The following is a 27,929-nucleotide window of genomic DNA, read 5'->3' as shown; positions in this document are numbered from 1 at the left end:
GTAATTTAATGCAGCAGTTCACGTCCACACTGTCCTCTGCCTGGCGATGGTGCACATCGTCATCAGGAGCGCTTCCACTGACTTAAGAGGGGCAGTGTGGCGGACTGAGAACCGAGGCTCTCCCTGCCACGCGCAATGCCCCCATACCGTCCCGGAGCACAGCTGTTCACTCCAGGCTTTCAGCTTCACAGGGGGGAGCTCTGTGCCTGGAGCCTGGGCAGCTGCTGGGCTCCTGAAGGGAACATCTAGCCGGGGGGAGCCCAGCTGGGAACAAGGAGCCAGAACTGACCTGCCGCCGGCTGACAGCCAGAGCTGTGAGCTAGGCGGACAAGAATGACAGCTAACAGTGATAGACGTAACCTGAGTGTCTACATGGAAACGGTCTCGCCCTAACTACACCCACATAAGCCCTAGGCCTCTCGTGGAGGTGGAGTTATGATGTCGGTGCAGCAGGACCCCTACAGCGCTGTAATACACTGATGTAATGAGGTGGACATAACCTGGACTGGTCAGCCTAACGCTACAGGGGAGACTAGGCCTCCGTGTGTTGAAACTTAGATTTCCCTTTCGTGCAAAAAAAGAAAAAAAAAGAAGTGAGCGCAGCCTGAGCCGCTGGTGCTTTCTGCAGGAGGGGGCAGAGCAGCCCCCGTCCCCTCCCCGCTGCAGCCAGCGAGCTGCCAGGTGCTGTGCTGCAGGTGGCTGCAGGTGGGTGGGTGCCTGAGCCCAGCTGGCAGAGGGTTGCAGCCGGGCGCTCGTGCCCAGGCAGTGCCTGACGTTGCCATGACAGCTGACAGCCTCGCTCTGGATTGTCTTTCCCTGCCGCAGGCGGGCCTGGTTGGGGCTGGGCAGCTGCGGCGGAACGAGGCGGCCCCGCACACACAGGCGCAGAACGAGGCCCGGGCTGCAACCTGCTCTAGCCCCGCCCGGCCCCGCAGTTCCGAACTTACCCGAGGCCCAGCCGGAAAGAACCGAACCTCCACTGCCCCGCCGGCGGCGGCCGCTGCTGCCCGGTGGCCACGCCCCGATGCCGTATGTCCCCGGCCGGTACCCGTAGTGTTTGTGCGCATGCGCTGCCGGGCCTGTCGGTTTAGGTGGGCTCCGCGATCTTCCCCGGCGCTGCCCCGCGGCCAGCGGCGCTCCGAGCCCCGGGAAGATGTCGGGGGCCCCGGCGGTGCGGATCAGCATCGAGTCGGCGAGCGAGAAGCAGGTGCAGGAGGTGGGGCTGGACGGCAGCGAGACCTACCTGCAGCCGCTCTCCATGTCCCAGAACCTGGCGCGCCTGGCGCAGCGCATCGACTTCAGCCAGGGCTCGGGCTCCGAGGAGGACGAGCCGCCGCCCGGGGCGCAGCAGGCCCGCGACTGGGCCGCGCCCGGGGAGGCCGAGGACGAGGAGGGTGAGAGAGAAAACGTGGGCGGGGGCGCCGCCGGCCTTCCTCCCCCCTTCCCCTCCTCCCCCGCTGGGACCTAGCCTCCTGAGAGGCAGCGCCGGTGCCTCCCCCCCCCCCGAGCAATGCACTAGCCCAGCCCTTAGCAAGGGGCTGACCAGAAACTACCTAACACGTGTGTGTGGGGGGGAGGGGTTTCCAGCCCCGGCACCTCCCCCTTTGTAACACTGAAAATTAAGGACCCCTGCCCCGATGAGCTGCGTGGTTTATGGACAGCCCCTGGGCCCAGCCGGCCTGCCGTGTTGGCCCTCATCCCTGCGCTGTGCTGTTTGTCTCAGCCACCTTCTGCGCAGTTATGTGGAACCGCGTTACAGTGGCTGGGGATCCTTGTCAGGCTCACCTGTGTGGGACAGCAGGTAGGATCCGTGCCATGGACGGGTTCCACTGTCATGGAAATGCCATTCTGGGCCTACACTAGACTTCGGCAGGCTACACACAGAGTCCAGAGTGCTAGTGTGATGTGCCCTGCCTCAACCTGTGTATTCTGATCACTGGTGTCTGCAGCCCAGCGGCATGGGGATGGTGTGGTCTACCTTGAATGTTGTATCAAGTACATTCTTTCCTCAGGAGCTGACCAAACTGTTGTCATAACTCTTCTCTGGGAGAAACATACTGGTCAAAGCCTAACTGTGGGTATCTGTCACTGCAGCAGCTTGTGTTAGCCTACTGTTAATGTGATCTACTGGTCTGTGCATCCAAGGCCCAGAGCAGTTCAAATCCTGAGCAAGCTCCTGTTTATATGACTTGGCCAATGCACTGGGGCATAGTTTCTCGACCTGTGGTATGTGTACCCCTGCGAGTATGCGAGACACAGGCAGGGGGTATCCAGGCAAAAACAGAGTGAAGGGGAGGCGAGCGGCAGCAGCCCACTTCCCACCCAGTCACAGCTCCCAGCTGGAAGGCAGGCGGCAGCGGCAGGCTCTTGGGGAGGCAGGCAGCAGCCCCCGCTTTCTGCCGGATCCCAGCTCCCAGGTGGAAGCCCGGTGGCAGCCTCCTGTGTCTTGCAAGCTGGGCTCACAGCTGGTTGGCAGGCATCCACGCTCCGGCTCTGAGCTAAGGGACAGCCCCCAGCGCCCTGGCTTGAAGATGGGCAGCAGCCACTTGCCCACATCCCTGGGTCCTAGCCGGCACGGAAGCTTCCTCTGCCCCAGCTCAGACTGAGCTGGCAGCCAGGTGGCAGCCGCCTGCAACTTGCCCAGGTGGCAGCCCTCCCTCCCTGGCTCAAAGCCCAGTGCCCAGAAAATGTGTCAGTTTCACTGGTCTAGCTGAGTAGTGAAATTGACAACTATGACAACCCCAGTTTTCACCAGTTACCCTCTTTTCCTGTCTCTCTCTCTCTCTCACCCTCCTTCCCTGTCTCTCACCCCTTCCTCCTCTCAAATCTATGGCAAAAAATTTGGTGCAGTGCTTTATATTCCCCAGCATTGGCATGCCGCTCAAAGCCTTGTAGCTTTGGCCAACATCACCTCTAGCCCAGGTACATACTTGAGTTGTGCACCCCTGATGTAAAGGTGGTAACCCTACCCACACTAAATCAGACATCTGTCCTATCACGGCCTTATATACTCAGCCCTTCTTCCAACGTATGGCTCACATTAGTCTGTAAACCCTGTGGAAAATTGAATTTAAGTGGTACTTATTAAAATTTTCAGAAGTTAGGGGGTACTTGCTACTTAAAAGGTTGAGAAACACTGCGCTGGGGACTCCAGAGTACAAGCTTGAGCTGAAGAACTAAGATTCTCTGGCTGGGGCTATAAGACTCTTATTCTCTCTGGATTAGGCACAGAGGAGGACGTTTAACATACTCACACTTATATAAATAAAAGACATATTTTAAAATGCACATTTTTCTGATGATTTGCAGGCTGTTTATCCTCTGTCTTCAGTTTAAGAACCAGTCTGTTTGCTACTGGAATATAAAACTTTGTTTTGTTTTTGTGCTTTAGGGTTGGTAAAGTTTCAACCGTCCCTTTGGCCTTGGGATTCAGTAAGAAACAATTTAAGAGGTTCCTTGACTGAGATGTGTGTGCTCTATGATGTTCTCAGCATTGTCAAGGATAAAAAATTCATGACTCTGGATCCAGTTGTGCAGGAGCCACTTCCTCCAAAGCAGGTACAAACTATCTTAATGCTTAATACAGAAGAGTCCATTCAACTGGGACTTTTTACATAACCACAAAACAGGTGTAGCCTAGTGCATTTGTTCTCAAACTGGGGGTCATGCCCACAGTGGTTATGTGAGGGTCGTGAGCTGTGAGCCCCAATCTCGGCCAGGCACAAGCCTATGAGCATGGAGCGCCACCAGCCACAGAGCTCTGAGCCCTGGCCCCAGGAAGGCGTGGGCTATAAGCCTCCGTGCTTCCTCCCAGCAGAGGAACGTGGAGGGAAAACGGTGAGCGGTGACACACGGATACTGCTCACCCACCCCCACCATTCCTCTGTACCCCCCTAGAAGGCTGGGATGGATTGGGGCAGAAGCGAGGAGCAATGCCAGGGCTCCCTGCATCTAGGTCACTTTCCCCACTTGGGCTGTGCTGTGAGGCAAGCATCAGGAGCTGCTGCTCTCTGCCCTTGCCTAAGGGTGCATGGAGGAGCAGTGTTGGTGGGGGGAGTGAGCAGCAACACCAGCCAGTCTGTGCGTGCAGGTCATTTTACCTAGGTGGGCAAAGGAGGGATTGTAGGGGTTAGGGTCGAAGGGGGCACAGTGCAGGGGTATGGGGCGAAGGGGGAGTGGGGAGCCCGCAAGGGCCAGGGGCAAAGCAGGGGCAACCCGGGGGGCTGGGGCAATGGGGGGCACCAATAATGGTCAGGGGGTCACACTCAGAGGCTTGCTGTGTGAAAGGAATCAGCAATACAAAAAGTTTGAGAACCACTGGCCTAGTGCAAGCCTCCCCATGCTGCCCTACTGCAATGCCTCATCTTTCAACTAGAGGGACCATTTCAAGGGGAGAGAGGGGTAGCTCAATCTCATTGATGTGTAAGGCTTGAGGTTGTTTTCAGCTAACAAGTTGTGGGTTGAAACTCATGTAAATGGCTAATGAGCATACCTGATCCTCAAGGACAATGGCTAGTGTAAACATCCGATGGCTCAGGAAGCCAGATGTCCTCTTAGTGATTCTAATTCCAATGAGAACAGCACATTTGCTTTTAGAATTTCTGTCTCATCTGCCACCTATCTGTAAGGACCCCCCACCCCTTCTTCCTCCACCCTACCCCCACCCCGAGTGTAGCCCTCGCATCCTTGATGTAGGTAGAGTGATTAAAGTGTCTCTGCATGTATGTAACGACCATTATCACTGTTTGTCTCATCCAGAGAGAACATGTCTGTATTTGTAAGTGAATAGATAAAGAATTTAAAACATACTATGTAATCGATAAGAAAGCGTATATAATTGACCACTGTAACACCATCAAGTTGAAGCTGATTTATCAGACTTCCCGGTATCATGAATAAACCTCTTCAGTATTGTCTGTGCTGCCTGATTCTTGGAGAAACAATCCTTCGTGCTTTACAGATGTATCTGCTGAGAGTGCCAACAAGCATGCCAGTTAGTGTAGTGTGATACCAGTCTGAAACTAATTTCAAAGTAAGTTACTGAATAGCCCAGCAGATGGTAAGTTTTAGTCACTACCAGTTTCCAGTAATTAGAACTGTGAAGATTTGTTTAAACATTAAAAATATTTATAACAGTTCAAAATTGCAATGTATTTTTGTATTTCCAGAATCCTCAGACTTTACAGTTAATTTCAAAGAAGAAGTCACTAGCTGGAGCAGCCCAAATCCTGTTGAAAGGAGCAGAAAGGTTATCCAAATCGGTTGCAGAAAACCAGGAAAATAAACGACAACGAGATTTCAACTCTGAGCTCTTGAGATTGAGACAGCACTGGAAGTTGAGGAAAGTGGGAGACAAAATCCTTGGGGACCTGAGCTACAGAAGTGCAGGTATGGCAAGTCACCGGTTACTGAGAATGAATCTTAAATCTTGTTTTCATTAAACAATTTTAGATGATTAATTGTAAACACAAAGTTAGGAATTATTGAAGTGGTGAAATACTATAAATAAGAGTTATGTGAGGGAACATTTAATACCCGGAGAAACATCTTGAGATTCAGATACCAAAGATGATGATAAAGCTGCATCACTTTTGGTACATTAAAAGTAGACTGTTTGGAGCACTATAAAAGGTACTTTAAGGAACAATCCTGTAGTAGGGTCAGTTAGATGAATAGTAGCTTTTTTTCATCGTTAATTTCTAATGCCTAGTTTTGCTCTGTTAATTTTTTTAAAAGATATATTGGTCACTTTTTTTATTCTTTTCTAAATTGATACACAATCCCCATATTCCAAAGTACTAACTTTCCAGTACTATAGTGTGGTTTATGAAGTATTAAATGAGTGATTATAAATGTTATTGAATGAAACATATTAGATACTATAACCTGGGAAAGAATTATAGTACAATATACAAAAGGTGATTGATTATGTGGTTGTTCCTACAAGGTTAATATTGCCCTAATGTCTTGATCTAGCAAGTAATTAAGCAAGTGCTGAACTCCACACATGCGTAGTCCCATTTGAAATCAATGAGTATACATGTGCTTAAAGTTAAGCCCTTGTGTAAGTGTTCATGGCCTAAAGGAGAATTGAGCATCACCATGACAAATTGAAAGATTCACTTTATTGTGCCATCTAAAAATCTAATCCGAAGAGTTTTAAGCATTATATGGAAACATGTTATGATCATTCTAAACGGGAAGTAAAATGTTCACGGGACACTGCACCTGCTGGCAAAATCACAGGTACCACGACATTTAAGCCAACAATTCCTCTCTCATTCTTTCCTACCTTCCTCACCCCTCAAAAAAAAGGAACAATATAGCCCATATCCCTCATTTCTTAGATCATGTCACTCTGCTGTATTTCTGAGGCCACATCTATCCTACAGTACTTACAGCAGTGCAGCTGCACCGCTATAGTGCTTGTGGTGGAGACACTCTAAGGGCTTGTTCACACTTACCTGGAAATTCAGCGGCAGTCGACGGGAGTTACGCAAACCTTGCAGAGTAGTTTGCATAACTCCCGTCGACTGCTTCTGCGCGCTGTTCACATTGCTTTGAGCCAACGGGAACAGCGTTCTCGTCGGCTCAGCGCTACACTAGTTGAGGGGGTGGACTTATTCAGTCGAATCCCTCATTGATTGAGCGGGTCTCATTGACCGTTCAATCAATCATGAAAGATCGATCTGGTGGCGGCGAATTTGCCGCCACCAGTGTAAACATAGCCTAAGCTGACGGGAGAGAGCTCTCTCATCAGCTTAATAACTCCTGTCTCCGTGAAAGGCGGTAGCTATATTGGTGGGAAAAGCTCTCCAGCTGACATAGTGCTGTCCACACCAGCGCTTAGGTTGGCATAATTTATGTCGCTCAGGGGTGTGGATTATTGACACCACTGAGCGATGTAAATTATACCAAAGTAACCTGTAGTGTAGACAAGGTTTTAGTGCTAACATATAGAGCCTCTTAAATTGACAATTATGGGGTGGAAATAAGACATTTTACTAAACTGAACATTTTCCCCCCCAAGAAATGATGTCAGTCAAGTGTAAGCAATATTGCTTGCATGATGCAAGGATGAGAAGACTTCTGATCCATGAAAACATTGTCGTGTGAAAGTTTTTAGATGTTTTCATGATACTTTCTATGACGTGCATGTTCCACTTCCCTTTTTAGGATCCCTATTCCCTCATCATGGCACATTTGAAGTGATAAAGAACACAGACATTGATCTGGATAAGAAGATACCTGAGGATTACTGTGCTTTGGATGTTCAAATTCCAAGTGATTTAGAGGGATCAGCCTATATAAAGGTTTGCCAAAAATATTTTGTATAGTTTCTGTACTATTCGTTTAGTTGGAATACAGAACAGGAGCCAAATAACTTTTTCATTTTTTTGTATAGGTTTCTATTCAAAAGCAAGCTCCAGATATAGGTGACCTTGGCACAGTTAACCTCTTTAAAAGACCTCTGCCAAAATCGAAACCAGGTACAACTATGCTCCATTCTTTAAATTCTGGTCTTAAGGATTCAGTTTGCTTTAGACGGGGAATCATATATTATGGAGAAATACTTGCTAATACCTGAAACAAACAACAAAAGGGAAAATAATTTTTCTCATTCTTGGTTTAATTGAAATTCTACACATAGATGCAAAATCAGCTTTTGCAAATGTGACCCCTTCAAAATGTACATATGGATATGATGCTGCTGAAGGTGTTTAAAACTCTTTTGATGACTCTAATGCATATGCTTAGATTCTGAAATAAAGCTGTTAATTACATACTTGTTTAGGAGAAGAGTCAATCATCTATCTTGATGTTAATTGAAAATCACTTTAATATGGGTTCAGTTTAAACCTTTTTCTCAAATTATTTTACAAAATATATATATATATATATATATATATATATATATAAAAAAATATTCCAAGTACACAAGAGGATGAACCAATGTATAATATTCGTGCTTTTGAAGGGGAGGAGCAGCAGAGAGAAAAAGAAGCAGATCAAATGGCTTCTGTAGTGCATGTAGTTCAATTTTTCCTGAAAAGGTTATTAATGGTAACTCAGTTTATTTAATATTCTGTTTCAAGCCAAAATTTAGATTTAGACATGTGATGTCAGCTCGAACCATTTACAAAACTGTTAAGAGCAAGTTTGTGATATTTTTACACACACACACACACACACGAACGACAACCCCTATTTTACAAACTAATTGGGAATTGAGGAGCTCATAAAATTACAGTAGTGTTGCAGTGCATCACTTTCTTCTTGTTTTTCAATCCATTGCAAAGCAATGTCCAATGCATTAAAGACCTTGGAATGTGAAGGCATGTTGACTTGTTTTTCATCAACGTCACTTTTGTTATGTGATTTTACACACACATACTCACTCACCTCCTGGTTGGGAAGAATAATGTTTATAACTGATCATTAAAATCAAGGTTCTACTGTAAATATAGCATTTAGTTGGTATCTATAAATTGGGAACACAGAATGTATCCCTTCAATCTTTTGCATTGCTATTCATTAAAGTCAGGAAGAAACACAGTAGGATTAAAGAAAACTACATGAAATAATCTTTGTGGAGTAAAGTTGAAGTTACTTGCTTATGTAATAAATGTTGAAATTGCAAGTTACCAAAACATTCTTTGCTAAATGGACATTTATATTCAATAAAACTGGTGCATGTTCAGCAGCAGCCACCCACTTATTTAGTGGTGTTGGATGAAAGGAGCATATTAAGCCAGTTCTCTAAGGTTTGCATTAGCTGCACATATAATTAAAGGTGTTGATATTACTCCGTAAAGTCCTGAATGGTCTGGGGCGTGGCTACTTAAGATAGTGCATAGGGAGAGGCAGTCTCTTGACCGCTGATGTCAGCTTGGATACTTTTTTCATATTTCTGAGATTTAAATGTTTCAGTGCATGGCATTTTAAGTGGGGAGTGCTAAGTTCTGGAACTAACTTTCCCATTTGCCTGACATACCAGTGATTTATGTGAATTGATGGTATGCCCTCATCTGGAATATCATAGTCAGTTCTGTCCACTTCATCTCAAATATGATTTAGAAGAGATTTAAAGGTGATCAATAAAAAGGACTAGAGGCATGGAGAGAGAAAACTTTGGGAGTTAAATCTAGTGAGGAGACAATTATAAGGGAAAATTATAGAGGCATGGAGAAGGTGAATCCAATGCTCCTATATACCTTTTCTTATAATACAAGCAGAGGAGGGCATCCAGTTGGAATGAAAGGCAATACATTAAAAACTGATAAAAGGAAATTGTTTTTTATAACACTTATGGAATCTGTGGAATTTCTTTGCCATAAGACATCAGTGAATCTAAAAGCTTAGCAGGATTAAAAAAAGATTAAAAAAATGACCTTTACAATTTCAAACTAAGACCTAAGACTTCATTCTTCAGAAGCCAGTCACTGAGTGTTGGACTTAGAAAGAAAGTTCACCCATGAACAGGTTCTTCCACAACTGTCCATTACAGAGATTCTGCACCCTCTTGTGAAGTACTTGGTGCTAGCCACTCATAGACAGGATACTGTACTAGTTAGGCCACTGGTCTGAGCTCATATGGCAATCTTTGCATTGAGGGTGTAAGGCCCATCTATTTATTCAGGCAAAAATTGTCAAAAATAAGCTTTAGGCATCTAAATCCACACTGAAGGCTTCTAAATCCACACTGAAGCACTTGCCTGATTTTCAAAAATGTTACCGTTTTGATATGCACGGGTTAATTTTACAAGTATAAACCTGTTGTTTTGAAAATACTTACTCAGTTTGCCATCTCTTTGAGCCAGGGACTGTCGTTTTAACTGTATATACAGTGTTCAGCACAATGTAGCAGGGCCTTCTAGGCGCTAGTGCAATACAAATAGTTAATAATATGCCCATGTAGGCTTGATTAGAATTCACTGGTGTTTTGGTTTTATGTTCGCTTACATAATTGAGATAATATTCTAACACTGCTCAGCTCAGATGAGAATAGTAGGCTAGATTTTTCAGTTCCACTTACCGTCTGGTGTCTTAATCATTCTCCAGCAGCTGACATCTGAATTAATAAAATGGGTTGTTTTTCAGGTGCTCCACATTGGCAGACAAAACTGGAGGCTGCACAAAACGTTCTTTTATGTAAAGAAATATTTGCTCAGCTGTCTCGAGAAGCTGTTCAAATTAAATCACAAATTCCTCACATTGTTGTGAAGAACCAGATTATCTCCCAGCCTTTTCCAGGTAAGAAACCTTGGGAGACTGTTATCATGGAGTGCGGAATTCAGAGAATTGTCTATTTTAATTCAGACTTAAACTTTGATTTATATGACTTTTAGGCAGGTCAGTTGACCTCCTTGTTCTTTACTTACACGGAATGAAGACTTGGATTAAAAGACTTCTCTGGAAACTATCTGCATCTGCTCTTTTCTGACTGAAGTGTTTGTTTTTAAAAATGACTCATGGTACACTTGTAGTATTGTTATTATTTCAATAATAGTGGTACCAACAACAAAAGTTGTGGTAGTCCAGTGCACTACCTTGGAATTTGAGGCTCTTTAACCCCTCTTCTCTCCAGAGGTAGGGCTGCGGGAGACTACAAGACGTCTGATTGACTTGTGTTAATGTACCTGAATAGAGTCTAATACCCTTCAATCAGGCTGGTCCAACAATATGGGGACTCTGAAAGCATCCTCTATGCTCTGAGTTGCCTTGAGAATCCCCCACTCCTACTGAGGGTGACCCTGATTCTCTTTATTAAGATTATTTTTCTGGATTTCTTCAAAAAAATATAATGGTTGGTGAAATGAGAATTATTTCTTCCCTGGGTGTGAAGGTTGTGGATCTCTCTAGACATCTAAACTGACTTGTGTCATGCTGGGGATGAGCCGGTGGTTGTGGTACATGTAGGTACCAATGACATAGGAAAGAATAGGCGAGAGGTCCTGAAGGCTAAATTTAGGCTGCTAGGTAAGAGATTGAAGTCCAGGATCTCGATGGTAGCATTCTCTGAAATGCTTCCAGTTCCACACACAGGGCTAATTAGACAGACAGCTGCAGGGTCAATGTGTGGATGAGACGATGGTGTAGGGAGGAGGGGTTTAGATTTATTAGGAACTGGGAAACCTTTTGTGAAAGGGAGAACCTATGCAGGAAGGATGGGCTCCACCTAAACCAAAATGGAACTGGATTTCTGGCACATAAAATTAAAAAGCTCATAGAGCAGTTTTTAAATTAAGGGCTGGGGGAAAGCTGCCAGGTGTGAAGAAGCACGTGGTTCAGACAAAGACATCCCTTAGGGGAGGATCTATTAATGGAGATTCTCTATATCCTAGTAAGGAGGAGAGGATGGAAGATGATAAAATACAGGTAGGATCTGATGGGAAATAATCAAATGACAGCGTCTCATTCAGTTACATCACATAATGGCAGGCAGCTAAAAAGTGACAATTTTTTAAGTGCTTATATACCAGAGGTGGCCAAACTGCAGCTCAGGAGCCACATGCAGGTCTTTTACAGTTAGAGTGGCTCATGGAGCTTCCTCTGCCTCCCTCTCCCTGCCTACCAGACCAGGTGGGGAGCTCAGCGCTTCTACCCTGCAGCAGGGTGGTGGGGCTAGAGTATTCTGCCCAGTGGGGAAGGGGATCTCGGATGCTAAGGTGCGTGAACTTGAGTGCCCCATGTTAAATGAAGATATTGATGTAATAGGCATCACAGAAACTTGGTGGAATGAGGATAGTGAATGGAGGACAGTAATATCAGGGTACAAAAAGGACAGAATAGGTCCTACTGATGGGGGAGTGGCACTCTATGTGAAAGAAAATGTAGTCAAATGAAGCAAAAATCTTAAATGAACCAAACTGTGCCATAGAATCTTTATGGATATGGATGATAATTCCATTGTTGAATAACAAGAATGTAGCAGGAGGGATATATTACTGACCACTTGACCAGAATGGTGATAGTGACTGATATGCTCAGGGAGATTAGAGAGGCAATAAAAAAACTTAATAATAGGGGATTTCAGTTATCCCCATCTAGAGTGGGTGCATGTCACCTTAGGACGCAATGCGGAGATAAAGTTTCTTGACACCTTAAATGACTGCTTCCTGAAGCAGCTAGTCCTGGAACCCACAAGAGGAGAGGCACTTTTTGATTTAGTCCTAAGTGGAGCACAGGATCTGGTCCAAGAGGTGAATATAGCTGAACCGCTTGGTAACAGTGACCATAACATCATAAAATTTAACATACCTGCTGGGGGGAAAGCACCAAAGCAGTCCACCATGGTAGCATTTAATTTCAGAAAGGGGAACTACACAAAAATGAGGAAGTTAGTTAAAGCAGAACTAAAAGGTATAATGCCAAAAGTGAAATCCCATGGAAACATTTTAAAGACACCATAATAGAGGCTCAATTTAAATATATACCCCCAAATTAAAAAACATAGGGGGAGGACCAAAAGAGTGCCACTGTGGCTAAACAACAAAGTAAAGGAAGCAGTTAGAGGCAAAAAGGCATCCTTTAAAAAGTGGAAGTTAAATCCTTTTAAGGAAAATATAAAGGAGCATAACTTGCCAGAGTTCAAGTGTAAAAATATAATTAGGAAGGCCAAAAAAGAATTTGAAGAACAGCTAGCCAAAGACTTAAAAGGTAACAGCAAAAAAATAGTAAGTGCATCAGAAGCAGGAAGCCTGCTAAACAACCAGTGAGGCCCATGGATGATCAAGATGCTGAAGAAGCACTCAAGGAAAATAAGACTATCCCGGAGAAACTAAATGAATTTTTTGCATTGGTCTTCATGGCTGAGGATGTCAGGGAGGTTCCCAAACCTGAGCTATTCTTTTTAGGTGACAAATCTGAGGAACTGTCCCAGATTGAGGTGTCATTAGAGGAATTTTGGAGCAAACTGATAAATTAAACAGTAATACGTCATCAGGACCAGATGGTATTCACCCTAGAGTTCTGAAGGAACTCAAATGTGAAATTGCAGAACTACTAACTGGGGGTATGTAACCTATCCTTTAAATCAGCTTCTGTACCAGATGACTGAAGGATAGCTAATGTGATGCCAATTCTTAAAAAAAGACTCCAGAGGCAATCAATTACAGGCCAGTAAGCCTAACTTTAGTACCAGGCAAATTGATTGGAACTATAGTAAAAAACAGAATTATCAGACACCTAGATAAACATGATTTGTTGGAGAAGTCAACATGATTTTTGTAAAGGGAAATCATGACTCACCAATTTTCTAGAATTCTTTAAGGGGGTCAATAAGCATGGACAAGGGTGATCTAGTGGATATAGTGTATTTAGATAGCCTCTCACCGAAGACTCTTAAGCAAAGTAAGCAGTCATGGGATAAGAAGGAAGGTCCTCTCCTGGATCAGTCATTGGTTAAAAGATAGCAAACAAAGGGTAGAAATAAATGTTCAGTTTTCAGAAAGGAGAGAGGTAAACATTGGTCCCAAGGGGTCTGTATTGGAACCGGTACTTATTGATACTGGACACTTTGTGATCAGTGTGGATACCAGTGAGACACGGTACATCCGATTTGCAGATCAATAAGGTTTAATGTGCAAGGTTTTCTGTAAATATACTAGTTAGATACAAAGCCTAAAATTAACTACAGTATATCATACTCACTAAGCCTGGAGCGCTAAGCAGTCACTAAGAAGGCTGTATACAGGAATGGCTTTCTTCAGGGGCCCCACCGGGAGTCAGTGGATCCTTTGGTTCAACCAGCAGCACTTCCCACAGAGTCAGGTGTTGATGGAGCGCCCTCCTTTATCTAAGTGGTGACGACTTATATTCTTCCATAAACAACCTTCACCTAGTTATCCTTCTCATTATCATATATGCTAATTACCTACATTGGGTTTCCACCCTTAACTACATTCCATTCTCACCATGATAATTGGGGTCGTCAAAACAACATCTGGTGATAGGAGGGGCGGAGTAAAAGCAATGAAACAGTGTACCCCCCCCAGACATTCAAGGATAACTTGTTGTTCCCATCACCATTATCTATGTGCAGCTGCAAGCATACAGTGTCTGTATTTTGTTTTATTATGTGCCGTGGTATGCAAAAACTGAGTCATCTATAAGGTTACAGAGTAGTCCTATTCATCTCTGCCAACTGGAAGATGTCGTGCTACAGGGGTCAGAATAGCCAAGCAAGCAACTGAAGCTATGCTAGGTCTGTAGGACAGTGGTCAAGCAATTCAAATTGTACTGAGCCTCCAACAGTACTGTTCAACATATTCATAAATTATCTGGAAGAAGGGGTAAACAGTGAGGTGGCAAAATTTGCAGATGATCCAAAACTACCCAAGATAGTTAAGTCCAAAGCAGACTGCAAAGAGTTACGAAAGGATCTCACAAACCTTGGTTACTGTGCAACAAAATGGCAGATGAAATTCAATGTTGATAAATGCAAAGTAGTGCACTTTGGAAAACATAATCCCAACTATACATATAAAATGATAAGGTCTAAGTTAGCTGTTACCACTCAAGAAAGAGATCTTGGAGTCATTGTGAATAGTTCTCTGAAAACATCCACTCAGTGTGCAGCGGCAGTCAAAAAAGCTAACAATGTAAGGAATCATTAGGAAAGGGATAGATAATATGACAGAAAATATCATATTGCCTCTTTATATATCCATGGTACTCCCACATCTTGAATAATGCATGCAGATCTGGTTGCCACATCTCAAAAAAGATGTATGGAAATTGGAAAAGGTACAGAAAAGGGCAACAAAAATAAGGGATATGGAACAGCTCCCATAGGAGAAAAGATTAATAGGACTGGGACTTTTCAATTTGGAAAAGAGATGATTAAGGGGGGATGTGATAGTAGTCTATAAAATCATGACTGGTGTGGAGAAAGTAAATAAGGAAGTGTTATTTACGCTTTCTCATAACCCAAGAACTAGGGGTCACCAAATTAAATTAATAGGCAGCAGGTTTAAAGTGAACAAAAGGAAGTATTTCTTCACACAGTGTACAGTCAACCTGTGGAACTTCTTGCCAGAGGATGTTGTGAAGGCCAAGACTACAACAGTTTTCAATAAAGAAGTAGGTAAATTCATGGAGGATAGGTCCATCACTGGCTATTAGCCCGGATGGGCAGGGATGCAAAACCAGCTCAGAAGTGTCCCTAGTCTCTGTTTACCAGAAGCGGAGAATGGGCGACGAGATGGAATACTTGATGATTACCTGTTCTGTTCAGTCCCTCTGAAGCACCTGGCATTGACCACTGTCGGAAGACAGGATACTGAGCTAGATAGACCATTGGTCTGACCCAATATGGCCATTTTTACATTCTTAAATATACTGCAGAGTCTCACTCTTAGCAGACTTCCCTTTTTTTCACTTGATAGAATCATAGAAATTGTATATGAAAAAATCTATTAAGTCACTTGTTGATCCCTGGGCATTTTATTAATTATATCTTGAATTACAAATTGGCAAAATAATCAGATTTTCTTTTCAGTTTTGCAGTGTGACATGATTGTTTGTTTGAATTTCTCTGAAACAGTTAACATTGATTGCAAAGCTAATGATTCTAAAAGGGGATAGAGTAGGGAAGAAAAAACTATCCTGGCTTGTTTCTACTTATTAGCATGAAAAAGTTGAGTATTTTTGCTTTTCATTTACTTTATACAGGTTTGCAGTTGTCTATTTCCTTGTGTCATTCTTCTAATGATAAGAAATCCCAAAAAGCTGCTTCTGAAAAACAAAGTCCAGAGGATCACCTATATGTTCTGGAACACAATTTGCATCAGCTCATTAGAGAGGTAATGCATTTTTAGTTGAACACTGCAGTTCTCTTATTTCCCATTTATAGTCTCTGAGAATGTCATATTACTATACCACCACCAGAGGCCAGTCATTTTCTACTCACCTACGTAAGGCAGCCTCTGTTGCATGTCTGAGAAATGTCTCCATTGTTCACATATGCAAAGCTGATCCCAGGAATTTATGGAATATTGTTTCATGGATGTAGCATCTAGGTTGGATGCTCATTTCAGGAGCATGGTCCATGCAGGCCATTCTTAAAGAACAGTTACTTACCATAATTGTGGTTCTTTGAGATCATTTTCTTTACTTCTCTGTTCACTATTCTTGAGTTTTACTATAAATTCTTGATTTTGTAGAAGGAGCTGTGTCATGGTTGATGCTGTGGCCCCTTATATCCCTTTGGGACAAGGGGGGCACAAGGACATGCATAGCCTTAAAGAACAGTGCTTAGAAAGTTCTGAGATCATATGCCCAGGATGTGTGCATCTCCTAGAGCATGGTTCCATGCAGTCAATCATGAAGAAGCAGAGTTACTGTGGACATGAGAGATGGTTGTATGGTTAGAGTAATGGACTGGGATTCATGAGGTCTTGGTTCAGTTTCCAGCTCTGCTGCCGATTTTCTGTGTGACTTCAGAGACGTCATTTAATTTCTGAGGTCTCACCAATGGTGAGTAGAGTGGGATAATTACTTTCCAGGTCTTATATATGACACTCCTACGAATGCACCCCAGAACATTAGCATTTTCCACAACTGCTTAACATTGACTCTTATTCAGTTTTTGATCCTCTATAAGCTCCTGAATTTTTGTATTACCACCTAGTCATTCTCCATTTTGTAATTGTGTATATGATTTTTCCTTCCTAAGTGAAGTACTTCTCTTTATTGAATTTCATCTTGATTTCAGACCAATTCTCCAATTTGTCAAGGCTGTTTGGAGTTCTAATCCTGTCTTCCAAAGTGCTTGCAACCCCTCCCAGCTTGGTGTCATACACAGATTTTATAAGTATATTCTCCACTCCATTATCCAAGTCATTAATGAAAATATTGAATAGACTTGGACCCAGGACTGACCCCTGTGGGACCCCACTAGATACACCTTCCCAGTTTGACAGAAAACTATTGATAACTGCTCTTTGAGTACAGTCTTTCAACCAGTTGTACCACCCACCTTATAGTAATTTCATCTACACCAGATTTCCCTAGTTTGCTTATGAGATTATCTTGTGGGATCATCAAAAGCCTTACTAAAATCCAGATATCACGTCTACTGTTTCTCCCATATCAAGTTGGGCAGTAACCCTGTCAGAGAAGGAAATTAGATTGATTTGGCATGATTTGTTCTTGACTCATTCATTCTGGCTATTCCTTATTATCTTCTGGTGTTTATAAACTGATAGTTTAAAAATTTGTTCCAGTGTCTTTCCAGGTATTGAAGTTAGGCTAACTGGTCTGTAGTTCTCTAAATCCTCTTTGTTCCCCTTTTTAAGCATAGGTACTATGTTTGTCTTTCTCTAGACCTCACCTATTCTCCATGAGCTCTCGAAGATGATTGCTAATGGTTCCAAGATTGCTTTAGCTAGTTCCTTAAGTACCCTTGGATGAATTTCATCAGATCCTATCGACTTGCATACATCTAACTTATCTAAATAATCTTTAGCCTGTTCTTTACATAGTTTGGCTAGCATTCCTTCTCCGTTGTTGTTAATATTAATTGCATTGCGTATTTGGTCGCCATGAATCATTTCAGTGAAGATTGAAGTAAAATAGGCATTACACACCTCAGCCTTCTTGATGTCCTCAGTTATTTACTTTCTCTCCCCTCTGAATAGAGGACCTACACTTTCCTTCATCTTTCTCTTGTTCCTACTGTATTTAAAGAACCTCTTATTGCCTTTATGTCCCCTGTTAGGTGTAACTCATTTTGTGCCTTAGCCTTTCTAATTTTGTCCCTACTATTTTGTGCTGCTATTTTTTTATTCCTCCTTAGCAATTCACCCATGTTTTCACTTTGTTGTAGGATTCCTTTTTGATTTTCTGGTCATAGAAAAGTTCTTGATGGAGTCATAATGGCCTCTTACTATTCTTCCTATCTTTCCTTCCTACCAGTTCTGAGTTTGTTCAAGTCTGCTTTTTCAAAGTCCTTTGTCCTTATTCTGCTGCTCTCACTCCTTGCTTTCCTTAAACTTATGAAATCTATCATCTCATGATCACTTTCACCCAAATTGACTTCCATCTTCAGATTTGCAACCAACTCCTCCATGTTGGTCAGAATCAAGTTTAAAATAGCTGAAGCAGTGTATAATAACAATAATAATAATTAATAATGACATGATATAGTAATAATAATGACATGAAGCAGTGTATTATAATAATAATTGTTAGCTGTGTGTATTAGAAGAGCAGACACTTGAGATTTGTTGACTTCTCCTTCAGTCCTCCCTTCTAAAAGCTCTTATTTGTTGCAGTTCCACAAGCAAACCTTGAGCTCTACAATGATGCCACATCCAGCTAGTGCACCGTTTGGCCATAAGAGAATGAGAATGGCAGGGCCGCAGGCTTTTGATAAAAATGACATCAGCTCCTTACAACCAAGTGAAGGGCTTCTGGAAAAGATCATTAAACAGGCAAAACACATCTTTCTGAGGCGCAGGTATGTGCACAAGCTATTCTTGATTAATGCCATCGTAAAAACTAGCGTTTTGTGTTCCACACAGGCTGTGAATTAATTTTTGGAAATGTTCTCAAAATGTATTACTATTGTTATTGCAGAATGCTTTTCTAAATTTCATTGGCTCCTAATATTTAAGATTAAAAATCCCATCTTCAAGTATGTGAGTACAGTGACACCTATAAAATACAAACACAGAAAGTTCAATACTTTTTGTAAGATACCCCTTTATCTCTACAGGATAACTATCAATACATTATAATATAAATGTCTCTGCTTTAACAAAGGCACTACATCAGTCTTTTTCAGTATTTTCCTCTGTTCACTGTGGAAAAACACATAGCTGATCTACATGCTGACTTATGTTTAAGACTCTCTTGGGGGTGCATGTAAAGTATAAACAGATACGCCTCCTTTGCAGTTCAGGCACCAAAACAGTTTTGATTTATACCCTTGTGTATGCCCAAACTGCTCACCTTATTATGCAAATAAACAAAGCTTTAGGTGTCATAAAACTTAAGTTGTAAAATAAACTTATTTTACAAGAGTACTTCACAGTGTCGGCTAGATCACACTGTCTGCTCACTTTCCTGTCCTCACTTGGAAAAAAGATTGTGGCAGTTGTAGATTACTGTGGGTATGGTTTTCCTCTATTTTTTTTTTTTAGAACTGCTCGAACCATTGACAGCCTAGCTAGTCGTATTGAGGATCCACAGATTCAAGCCCATTGGTCAAACATAAATGATGTTTATGAATCCAGTGTCAAAGTTCTAATAACTTCCCAAGGTTATGAACAGATATGCAAGTAAGTATGAAAACTGAAATATTCTCTACCTAAATAGGTAGAAGAGTTGTCTCTTAGCTACGATGACTGAGCGCATATAACATTGTGCTGTTCCCTTGAAATCCAATCCAACTTCAGGCAGACCAATGTATGCCCATTATTTGTGTTTGCTATAGGTATTCAGGTATGGAATATTAATGTGTTTGCAGAAAATGAGAGAAAATAACAAATTAAACTTTACATAGATTGAGAGAAGCTTGATTTAAAAGCAACATTCACTTCTGCCAAAACAACTTTCAGAAGAGAAACCCTAAATTTAAAAAGCTGTCTACCTTTTGTAGCAAAAATGTTCATTAATGTAGGAATTTAGTACATAGATATTATCTTTTTCTTCAAATAGTTAACTTTGACAGTATTCCTTTAGAGGAAGAGTCAAATGTTGGGCCTGATTACTAAAAGTGTCTTTAAAATGCTTTTCTCCACTTATACATTAGTAGGCCAGGGAAACTGCTAACCCTCTGAACCAAGAGCTACAATCTTGTTAAAATCTATGGGCTCATCTGTACAAAAACTGGAACTAAAATAAATCACACATTTAGTTATTTCAGTGCAATTGTGTGTGTGGATATTCAGTTCTGTAATACAAGTGTCTATACACAAACTTGCACCAAAACAGACATTTATATTTCAGAATTGTATCCCACGCTCATATTTGCACTGAAATAATTAAAGGCATGAATTGAAACTGGTTTAGTTACTTTGTTTCCAATTGCCCTGCAGGTAAATCCTCCATTGGGTGACCCTGAATTTGTTGAGATCACAGATGAGTCTCATGTGGCTTGTACTGGGTCTTCACCCTCTGCTGGCTTTGTTCTTTTAAGTTGGCAGGGAATTGCAGTTTATGGGATTCTGTGCTCTTGGAGCACTTCAGAGAACAAGAATCTTATGAGCTAGAGTGGGATTGATATTGACAAGAATAGAACTAGCTTGGGGAGAGAGGCTACATATTATGTCATCTGATCTCTGAGGATAAGCCAACATCCACTGTTCTAAGTTAACCAAAATATTTTAAAAACAGAGCTTAACAAACAACCTTTAAAGGTTTCATTTGTTATTCAAATGGAAGCTGTTTGCCCCTCAGTGTCCTAATCAAGAACATGGGGGTGTCAACATAGTGGCTTCCTATTGGATTGTTCTTTAGCATGTGTAAGATGCTTTTAAAAGTGACTTTAATTTGTAATTAGAATTTCTTTATTAATGTAGTTGTGAACTCCCAGCTTCTAGATGATTTTTCAATAAATATACAGATTGTATCTTTTTGTTTAAAAGATCCATTCAACTACAGCTGAACATTGGAATTGAACAGATCAGGGTAGTGCACAGAGATGGAAGAGTTATTACATTGTCCCATCAAGAGCAAGAATTACAGGATTTTCTTCTATCTCAGGTAAACTCGTGTTCAAGTTTGTTCTTTCTGGGATTTTTTTACTTGCATGTATTTGTCCTGTCTCTGTGATTGGGATGAACAGTAATAAATACCATTAGTGTATTTGAAACAAAAGTGTCATTTAATGAAATCAGAAAGATAGAAACTAGGTAGAAATTCCAAATATGCACACAAGAATTTCAAAATAATTTTGCAGGTTGAAGATGACTGATCAAATTCTTTATAAAGAAATGTTTGTGTATCGAGTGTGGGAACTGGTGTCAAAAATTACATGTTTTAGCCAGGTGGATGTGAGTCCAGAAATACTAACAAAAAAGTTCATTGGAAATACATTTAACTGCAAACTTTGTGCTACTCACCATGTGAGCCTTCAGAACACAGTGCTGAGCAAAGAAGCATGCTGCTTTTCTTAATCATAGGATTCTATTTACTTGGTGGGAGTCAGGTCAGACATTAAGGTATTTGTGTGTAAAACAAACTCCCATCAGTAGTGGAGCTCTTAATAGCTAGTATGCCCTTAATTAACATCACTCTCAACATGTGTCAGTGTTTCCAGCCTGACACTACTAAATCAGCTGATATTTGAATAAAGTGTGGTTTCTTAACGGTTTACAATAAGTCTTCTTGGTTTTGTTCAGATGTGACACATTGTATAGTAAAGATGCAAGCATTTCATTAACATACAGCTAGTTTGCCACCTTATAATCTATAATGTGGAACTCTCATCGGACAAAGAAAACAAGTTGGAACAGATTCTGTTGAGTGAGGTTTCATTTTCCCCTAATAAAGTGGTGTTCAAACTGGTCCATAGAGAACTGGCAGGTCACATGGCACTGGCTCCTCCTTGTTTCCAACTATTGAATTACATTAAAAGCGAGCTAAAATGCTTTTTCATATAAGTAATTGCTGTAGTTTCCACTAGAATGTTATACAGTTGTAAAGGGAAGGCGGGTAAGAGGGCGTCCATGTGGGTCAAGTATGTTTGATAACCCCAACTCTAATCTTCCCTAATTTGTCATGTAGAAATGGTTCATTACTGCTTTTCTGCATAATATCCTGTAAATGCTATACAGAAGGGGTTAGATGTCCCATATTCAAGTAAAAGAGACTAGAGGAAGGATACTTCTGAAACCTTAAGCATATACAAGTTGATTGAGTAATTTTGGAGACTTGTGTTCAAAATTAGTTTAAAAACCAGAACTTATAAAAGAACCTCACTGAAACGATACATTTTAGAGAGTCATAGATCTATCCAACTGTGTAACTTGTGCATGCTGAATACCTCTATCTTCTCCACCTCTGAATGAACTAGTAACAGGCATGCATGAAGGCAAGTTTCTACTTGCTATTATATGTATTGAGGTATTTCTTCTGAAACTGAAGGGTGCATCTGAGGTGGAAATCCCTTTTTTTTTTTTTTTTTTTTTTTTTTTTTAAATGACTAATACAGGCCAGGAAAAAATGAATAGGAGCCAGATACAATAAAAACTGTAAGGCACAAAGATAAAAAGAACCTAATCCTCTGTCTTCTTTCAGATGTCACAACATCAAGTCCATGCAGTTCAGCAGCTGGCTAAAGTGATGGGATGGCACGTGTTAAGTTTCAGTAATCATGTGGGTCTGGGACCAGTAGAGAGTATCGGCAATGCATCAGCAATAACTGTGGCATCACCAAGTGGAGACTATGCTATTTCAGGTAGAATTTTGTTGGATGATTGTAATAGAAATATATGAGAACTATAGACTTTCTAGCAGTTTGATTATAGAATCAATCCTGAGAGTTCATGGCTTCATAATATAAAAAAATATTTTGTAAACAAGCTTTTTTTTTCTGGTGTAGAATTAACATTTATGTAAAGCACTGATTCAATTAAGTCTGCTACTCATTGCTGTTTAGTACATGGGATAATCATCTTAAAGTGTTTTTAAAAAATATTGTTTTCAGATTTGTTCGGTAATAAATACAGGAAAAATAGTGTTGCATATTTAAGTTATGCTTCATTATTTGTAATGCAAGTAAATAAAGTAATTTTGCATTACACATAGTGTAAAGCCACTAGAATTCATCATTCATCAGTGCTCTGACCACTAGCCCCATGCTTCCATGTGCACTGATAATGCTGCACTGAAGAACTTTGCTCCCCTCACTAAATCAGTTTGCTTATACTGTTTTAGAGAGAGCTAGACTCCCACAGTACTTTAAAAAAGAATTGCAAAGATGTCTCTGATAGTAGATGCAACAAAAATGTTGGGAGACTTTCGTAACTGTCTCTTTAAAAGATTATATCAGATGAGTACACTGGAAAAGAATTAATCTATAAAATCTTCTTGAGAAGGCACATAAATCATAGAATCATAGAGTTGGAAGGGACCTCAGGTGGTCATCTAGTCCAACCCCCTGCTCAAAGCAGGACTAACCAGGACTAACCTTAGCTAAATAATCCCAGCCAGGGCTTTGTCAAGCTGCAGTTTAAAAAACCTCCAAAGATGGAGATTCCACCACCTCTCTAGGTAACCCATTCCAGTGCTTCACCACCCTCCTAGTGAAAAACTTTTTCCTAACGTCCAACCTAGACCTCCCCCACTGCAACTTGAGACTGTTGCTCCTTGTTCTGTCATCTGCCACCACTGAGAACAGCCTAGCTCCATCCTCCCTGGAACCCCCTTTCAGGTAGTTAAAGGCTGTTATCAAATCCCCCCTCATTCTTCTCTTCTGCAGACTAAACAAGCCTCGTTCCCTCAGCCTCTCCTCATAAGTCTTGTGCTCCAGCCCCCGAATCATTTTTGTTGCCCTCCGCTGGATTCTCTCCAACTTCTCCACATCCTTTTTGTAGTGGGGGGCCCAAAACTGGACACAGTATTCCAAATGCAGCCTCACCAATGCTGAATAGAGGGGAATAATCACTTCCCGCGATCTGCTAGCAATGTTCCTATTAATGCAGCCCAATATGCTATTAGCCTTCTTGACAACCAGGGCACACTGCTGACTCATATCCAGCTTCTTATCCACTGTTACCCCCAGGTCCTTTTCTGCAGAACTGCTGCCTAGCTCATCAGTCCCCAGTCTGTAACTGTGCATGGGATTCTTCCGTCCTAAGTGCAGGACTCTGCACTTGTCCTTGTTGAACCTCATTAGATTTCTTTTGGCCCAATCCTCCACTTTGTTTAGGCCTTCTGTATCCTATCCCTACCTTCCGGGGTATCTACCACTCCCCCTAGCTTAGTGTCATCTGCAATCTTGCTGAGGATGCTATTTATCCCATCCTCCAGATCATTAATGAAGATGTTGAACAAAACCGGCCCCAGGACCGACCCCTGGGGCACTCCGCTTGTGACCGGCTGCCAGCTAGACATGGAGCCATTGATCACTACTCGTTGAGCCCTATGCTCTAGCCAGTTCTCTATCCATTTTATCGTCCATTCATCCAACCCATACTTCTTTAACTTGCTGACGATAATACTGTGAGAGACCGTATCAAAATACGTTCCTAAGATTCAGACTTGGGATAAAGGTCAGTAGGAATTGGTGGTAAAATTTTAGGATTCCGATGCTCATTTAATTTTCTTGGATATAGTTGTTAACTGATGGTTTTCTTGGACCAGGAAAATGTAGTACAAAAGAGCAATGAAAACATGCAGGGAAAATGGGAAACCTTGAGAGCAAGCCAGAAGAAGACTTCATTAGAAGTAGCAGTGTTTTAATTTTTTTCTTGTTTAGTTACAATATGGGAAAATATGGTTAGTATACTGTGTATAAGGATATTTAATATGACTAATTAAAAAAAGTAAAGAGTTTGTCTTTATGTGTTTTCTGTTCATTGCAGTCCGTAATGGTCCTGAAAGTGGCAGCAAAGTTATGGTTCAGTTTCCTCGGTGTCAGTGCAAAGACCTCCCTAAAAGTGATGTGCTGCAAGACAGCAAATGGAACCATCTTCGTGGGCCATTCAAGGAAGTTCAGTGGAATAAAATGGAAGGACGTAACTTTGTATATAAAATGGAGCTCCTCATGGCTGCCCTAACTCCGTGCTAATAGCCTGACATCTTACTAAGGAGGACACTGGATTGCCACTAATTTGTAGTGGTATCAGTCAGGAGAGCAAAGGGAAACCTAACCTGGAGATAATACGTGAAAATAGAACGCATAGTGCATAAGCGTTCGATTTTGCAGTTCTCTACAGATACGTATCTATTGTGATTGTCAGAAATATGTTACTTGCTATGTGAAATAAATACGATTTTTTAAAAAATGTTCCTTTCAATTAAGGTTTAAAAAATACCATTTAAAATAGGACCTCTTTACTTTTCTAGTGTTATGATATCGGCGTGGAGTTCTGAAGGTTGCTATTTATTGCAGAGTCCTAAAATTGCCTTTGCTTTTGGCTACTGAAAGTAGCTAAGAGAACATCTAACTAATTCACACAATCAAAGTTCTGAAGACACTTGAGCTAAGTTAACTACACACATAATACGGCATTCTGGTAATATTTTATAGTGGTTCAGATTCAACTGGCTTTCCCAGTTTTTCTTTATAAAATGAAGCTCAGCAGCGTGTTCATTTCTGTATGGAAAAACCTCTATTCCTGTGTGACTTTACAGTTTTCCTCAGAAGACTTCTAGGCTCTTCTGAGAGATTATGATTTTTGGCCTTTAGAGAGAGTATAGGTTATGTTACCACTGAGCATTTGGGGGAGCAGTCTTAATATTCATAGCATGTTCAGTGGCTTGCTCTTCTGACTGCTAGTGGATTTTTTGGATGGAAATGGGCAAGGAAGGAGACAGCAGAGTCCATAACAAATTATTAAAGCCTCATCATTCAGGTTGTCCTTAGCGAGTGAGTTTCTGTCATGTGCCCTTCAATTGACGTCTCTCTCTGAGTCCCTACTTTTGGCATGGTCCCTGGACATCCTTTCCCCTATTATTTTAAGAAAAAAAGTTTGTTCACCCTGAAAGTGTGGGCATGTATATGTGGCAATGTAGCTATTTTAATGCATATAATATTAATACTCTTTAATGCATGTTCGTTGGCAAATTTTCTACATCCAGTAATCATGGATGAGGTCACTGACCTTGAATGGACCTACCTGAGTGTGATTCAGATGGCCCTTGGTTATTTTGACTTTCTCCAGAAGAAGGCTAAAGGAAGGGTCTTTCTGTGTTTACATCTGAAGCCAGATGCAAGAAATCCCCACCCCTCTCCTAAACTAAATTGGTTTGTATGGACTCCTTGTGTGCAAATCCCAGACTAGGCCGAAGATGGGAACTGTTCTGATGTACACCTGTTATTAAAATTGTGCTTGCAAGCTAACACAGTTCTTGTCTACCTTGGCATTGCAGTTACCTTGCGTGACATCAATGTTCACTCACACAATAGCTTTTTTGGGGTGGTTCAGGTACCAGTAAAACCACTTAGGAAAGAATGGGGGACCATTTCTGGTTGAGATTGACACCTCCCATTAGTTTTGCTTTAGGTTATGGTACAAAGCTTCTCTCTTGCCTGAGGATAAATTGCTAGTGACTTGTTTTGGCATCTATCTTTTGTATATGTTGTTTTATAATTATGTATACTGAGGTGAGTAAGTCAGTACATCTTATAAATCACAAATGTGTGAATTGAACCATGCAATGTGTTGAAAAAAAACCTTTGTTCCATATTTGTGATTAAAACTGTAATTAAAATAACTGCCTTAGAAACCCACATATTGAACAACCAAGCTGCAGCCTGTATTGTCTAACAGAGCCTACCTAAAGCAAATATGTATCACTAGGAGAAGATAGCTGAAATAGTCACTATTACCATCGAAGTAACATGTATCATAACTGATTTATGAAAGTGAAAACATTTTCTTCTTAGTCTCTCTTATTGAAGGGATATTTCACTGGAAGAAATGAAAAAATATCAATTTAAAATAGTTTATACGTGACTGAAACCTTACTGGAAGAAACATATGATTTCTTCATAACACTTAAGGTACATTTTTCCCCCTCTTTTACAAGGGCTTTACAAACACTGATTATTGTCAGATTCCACCTAGAGAAGGAAATATGCTCTCTGCTGAACCAATTGACACACTCCTGAGACCCCAGAGGCACGCTTAGAATGAGGTGGTTCTTGTTTCCCAGTCTTGTGCTCCTACTACTAGCCCATGCTTCTCTATTCATTATAAGAAATGGTGAGAGTGTGCAGTAAGTTGAAAATCATGGGACTTTCTTTGGAATTTAAATTCACATTAGGGATACCACTACATGCAGGGGTGACAAACAAGCATTCCCTGATGTCAGATTGAGGGTGGTGAGGCTACTTTATTTTAAACTAATTTTGCAGGTTGCTACTTGTCACTTTTTGAAAAAGAAAGCAAATGCAAGATAAACACGTGGGCACTACACAAAGGACTTGTGCTTAAGACATTGGCCAAGACTTTTAGATGTGGGGGTGTGATGGAGTGGCCACCCCACATAAGGCCTGGTGGAGGGTGCTGGTGCTTAACCAACTGGTCCTGTCCATGTTCTGGTACCAGCTTAACACTCTGAGCCTGACCCCAAGTTTCCTGGCCTACCTCCAGAAGCCAATTGTGGGGTTCTTTTGGTCAGGACTGCACTGGGTCTCGGGGGGGGAGGGGGGGAGGGTCCTGAGTCTCCCCTGATGAAAGGAGGGCAGGGAAGGGCCTGTGCTGCCTCCGCAGCCAGGTCCACATCTTCCGCCTCAAGGCCCTGCAGAGACTCCTTCATAGTGCAGGCAGTCCAGCATGGAGCAAGCTGGCACACCTCTTCCTTCTCTGCCTCAGAGGGCTCCGATGTGACCAGCAGCTCTTTTATCTTCATCCAGGATGTCTTCTGCAAGACATCTCAGAGCTGCTGGTCTTCTATCAGGACCTCCTTCACACCAGGAGGCTGATTTTGACGACCAGGTCCACAGCAGCTGCCAGGGGAGCGGCTCTCCTCACAGAGTCCCTGCTTACATAATCCCCATCTTGGTGTGTAGGTGGCAGAGTCCTCCTTGGTGTGCCAGAGGCTGGTCCTGGCAGGAGTCACCAAGATTGGAGACGACCTGGACTACGACCGGGGAGACTGGGTGGATCCCCAAGAGCTGGGTTCGTGCATGGGTCTCTCCACCCTTCAAACCCTGTCATGTGCTTGAGGAGGTGAGGCCAGCCTTGTCGCCCACCTCTCTGCTATACCTCAAGTGGGTCCTGGCGGAGGATGTTCCCCATCCACCTCTC

General features: G+C 42.0%; 1 protein-coding gene across 1 annotated transcript; it reads left to right on the top strand.

Moving 5' to 3' along the window:
- The first annotated feature begins 965 nt into the window (after positions 1–965).
- Positions 966–25,351, top strand: MED17 (mediator complex subunit 17). The gene is made up of 12 exons (XM_067568216.1): positions 966–1,394; positions 3,392–3,558; positions 5,169–5,388; positions 7,177–7,313; positions 7,406–7,490; positions 10,102–10,254; positions 15,676–15,806; positions 18,279–18,463; positions 19,149–19,286; positions 20,595–20,712; positions 22,249–22,408; positions 24,537–25,351. Exons 1-12 carry the CDS (start codon positions 1,154–1,156, stop codon positions 24,740–24,742), a joined length of 1,941 nt encoding a protein of 646 aa, XP_067424317.1. The 5' UTR covers positions 966–1,153; the 3' UTR covers positions 24,743–25,351.
- Positions 25,352–27,929: the final 2,578 nt, after the last annotated feature.

This window comes from Emydura macquarii, unplaced genomic scaffold (genome assembly GCF_026122565.2).
Source record: "Emydura macquarii macquarii isolate MOO-44397 ecotype Brisbane River unplaced genomic scaffold, CSIRO-AGI_Emac_v2 contig_318, whole genome shotgun sequence".
Lineage (NCBI taxonomy): Eukaryota > Metazoa > Chordata > Testudines > Chelidae > Emydura > Emydura macquarii.
The sequence above is the reverse complement of the archived record's forward strand: the minus strand, read 5'-3'. Positions and strand labels throughout refer to the sequence as shown.

Bases quoted from the DNA above. Each gene is read 5' to 3' on its own strand.
- MED17 (XM_067568216.1), top strand. From the start codon at position 1,154: ATGTCGGGGGCCCCGGCGGTGCGGATCAGCATCGAGTCGGCGAGCGAG. The intron at 10,255-15,675 runs GTAAGAAACCTT...TACTTTATACAG, and splicing joins TATCTCCCAGCCTTTTCCAG to GTTTGCAGTTGTCTATTTCC. The intron at 19,287-20,594 runs GTAAGTATGAAA...TTTGTTTAAAAG, and splicing joins GGTTATGAACAGATATGCAA to ATCCATTCAACTACAGCTGA.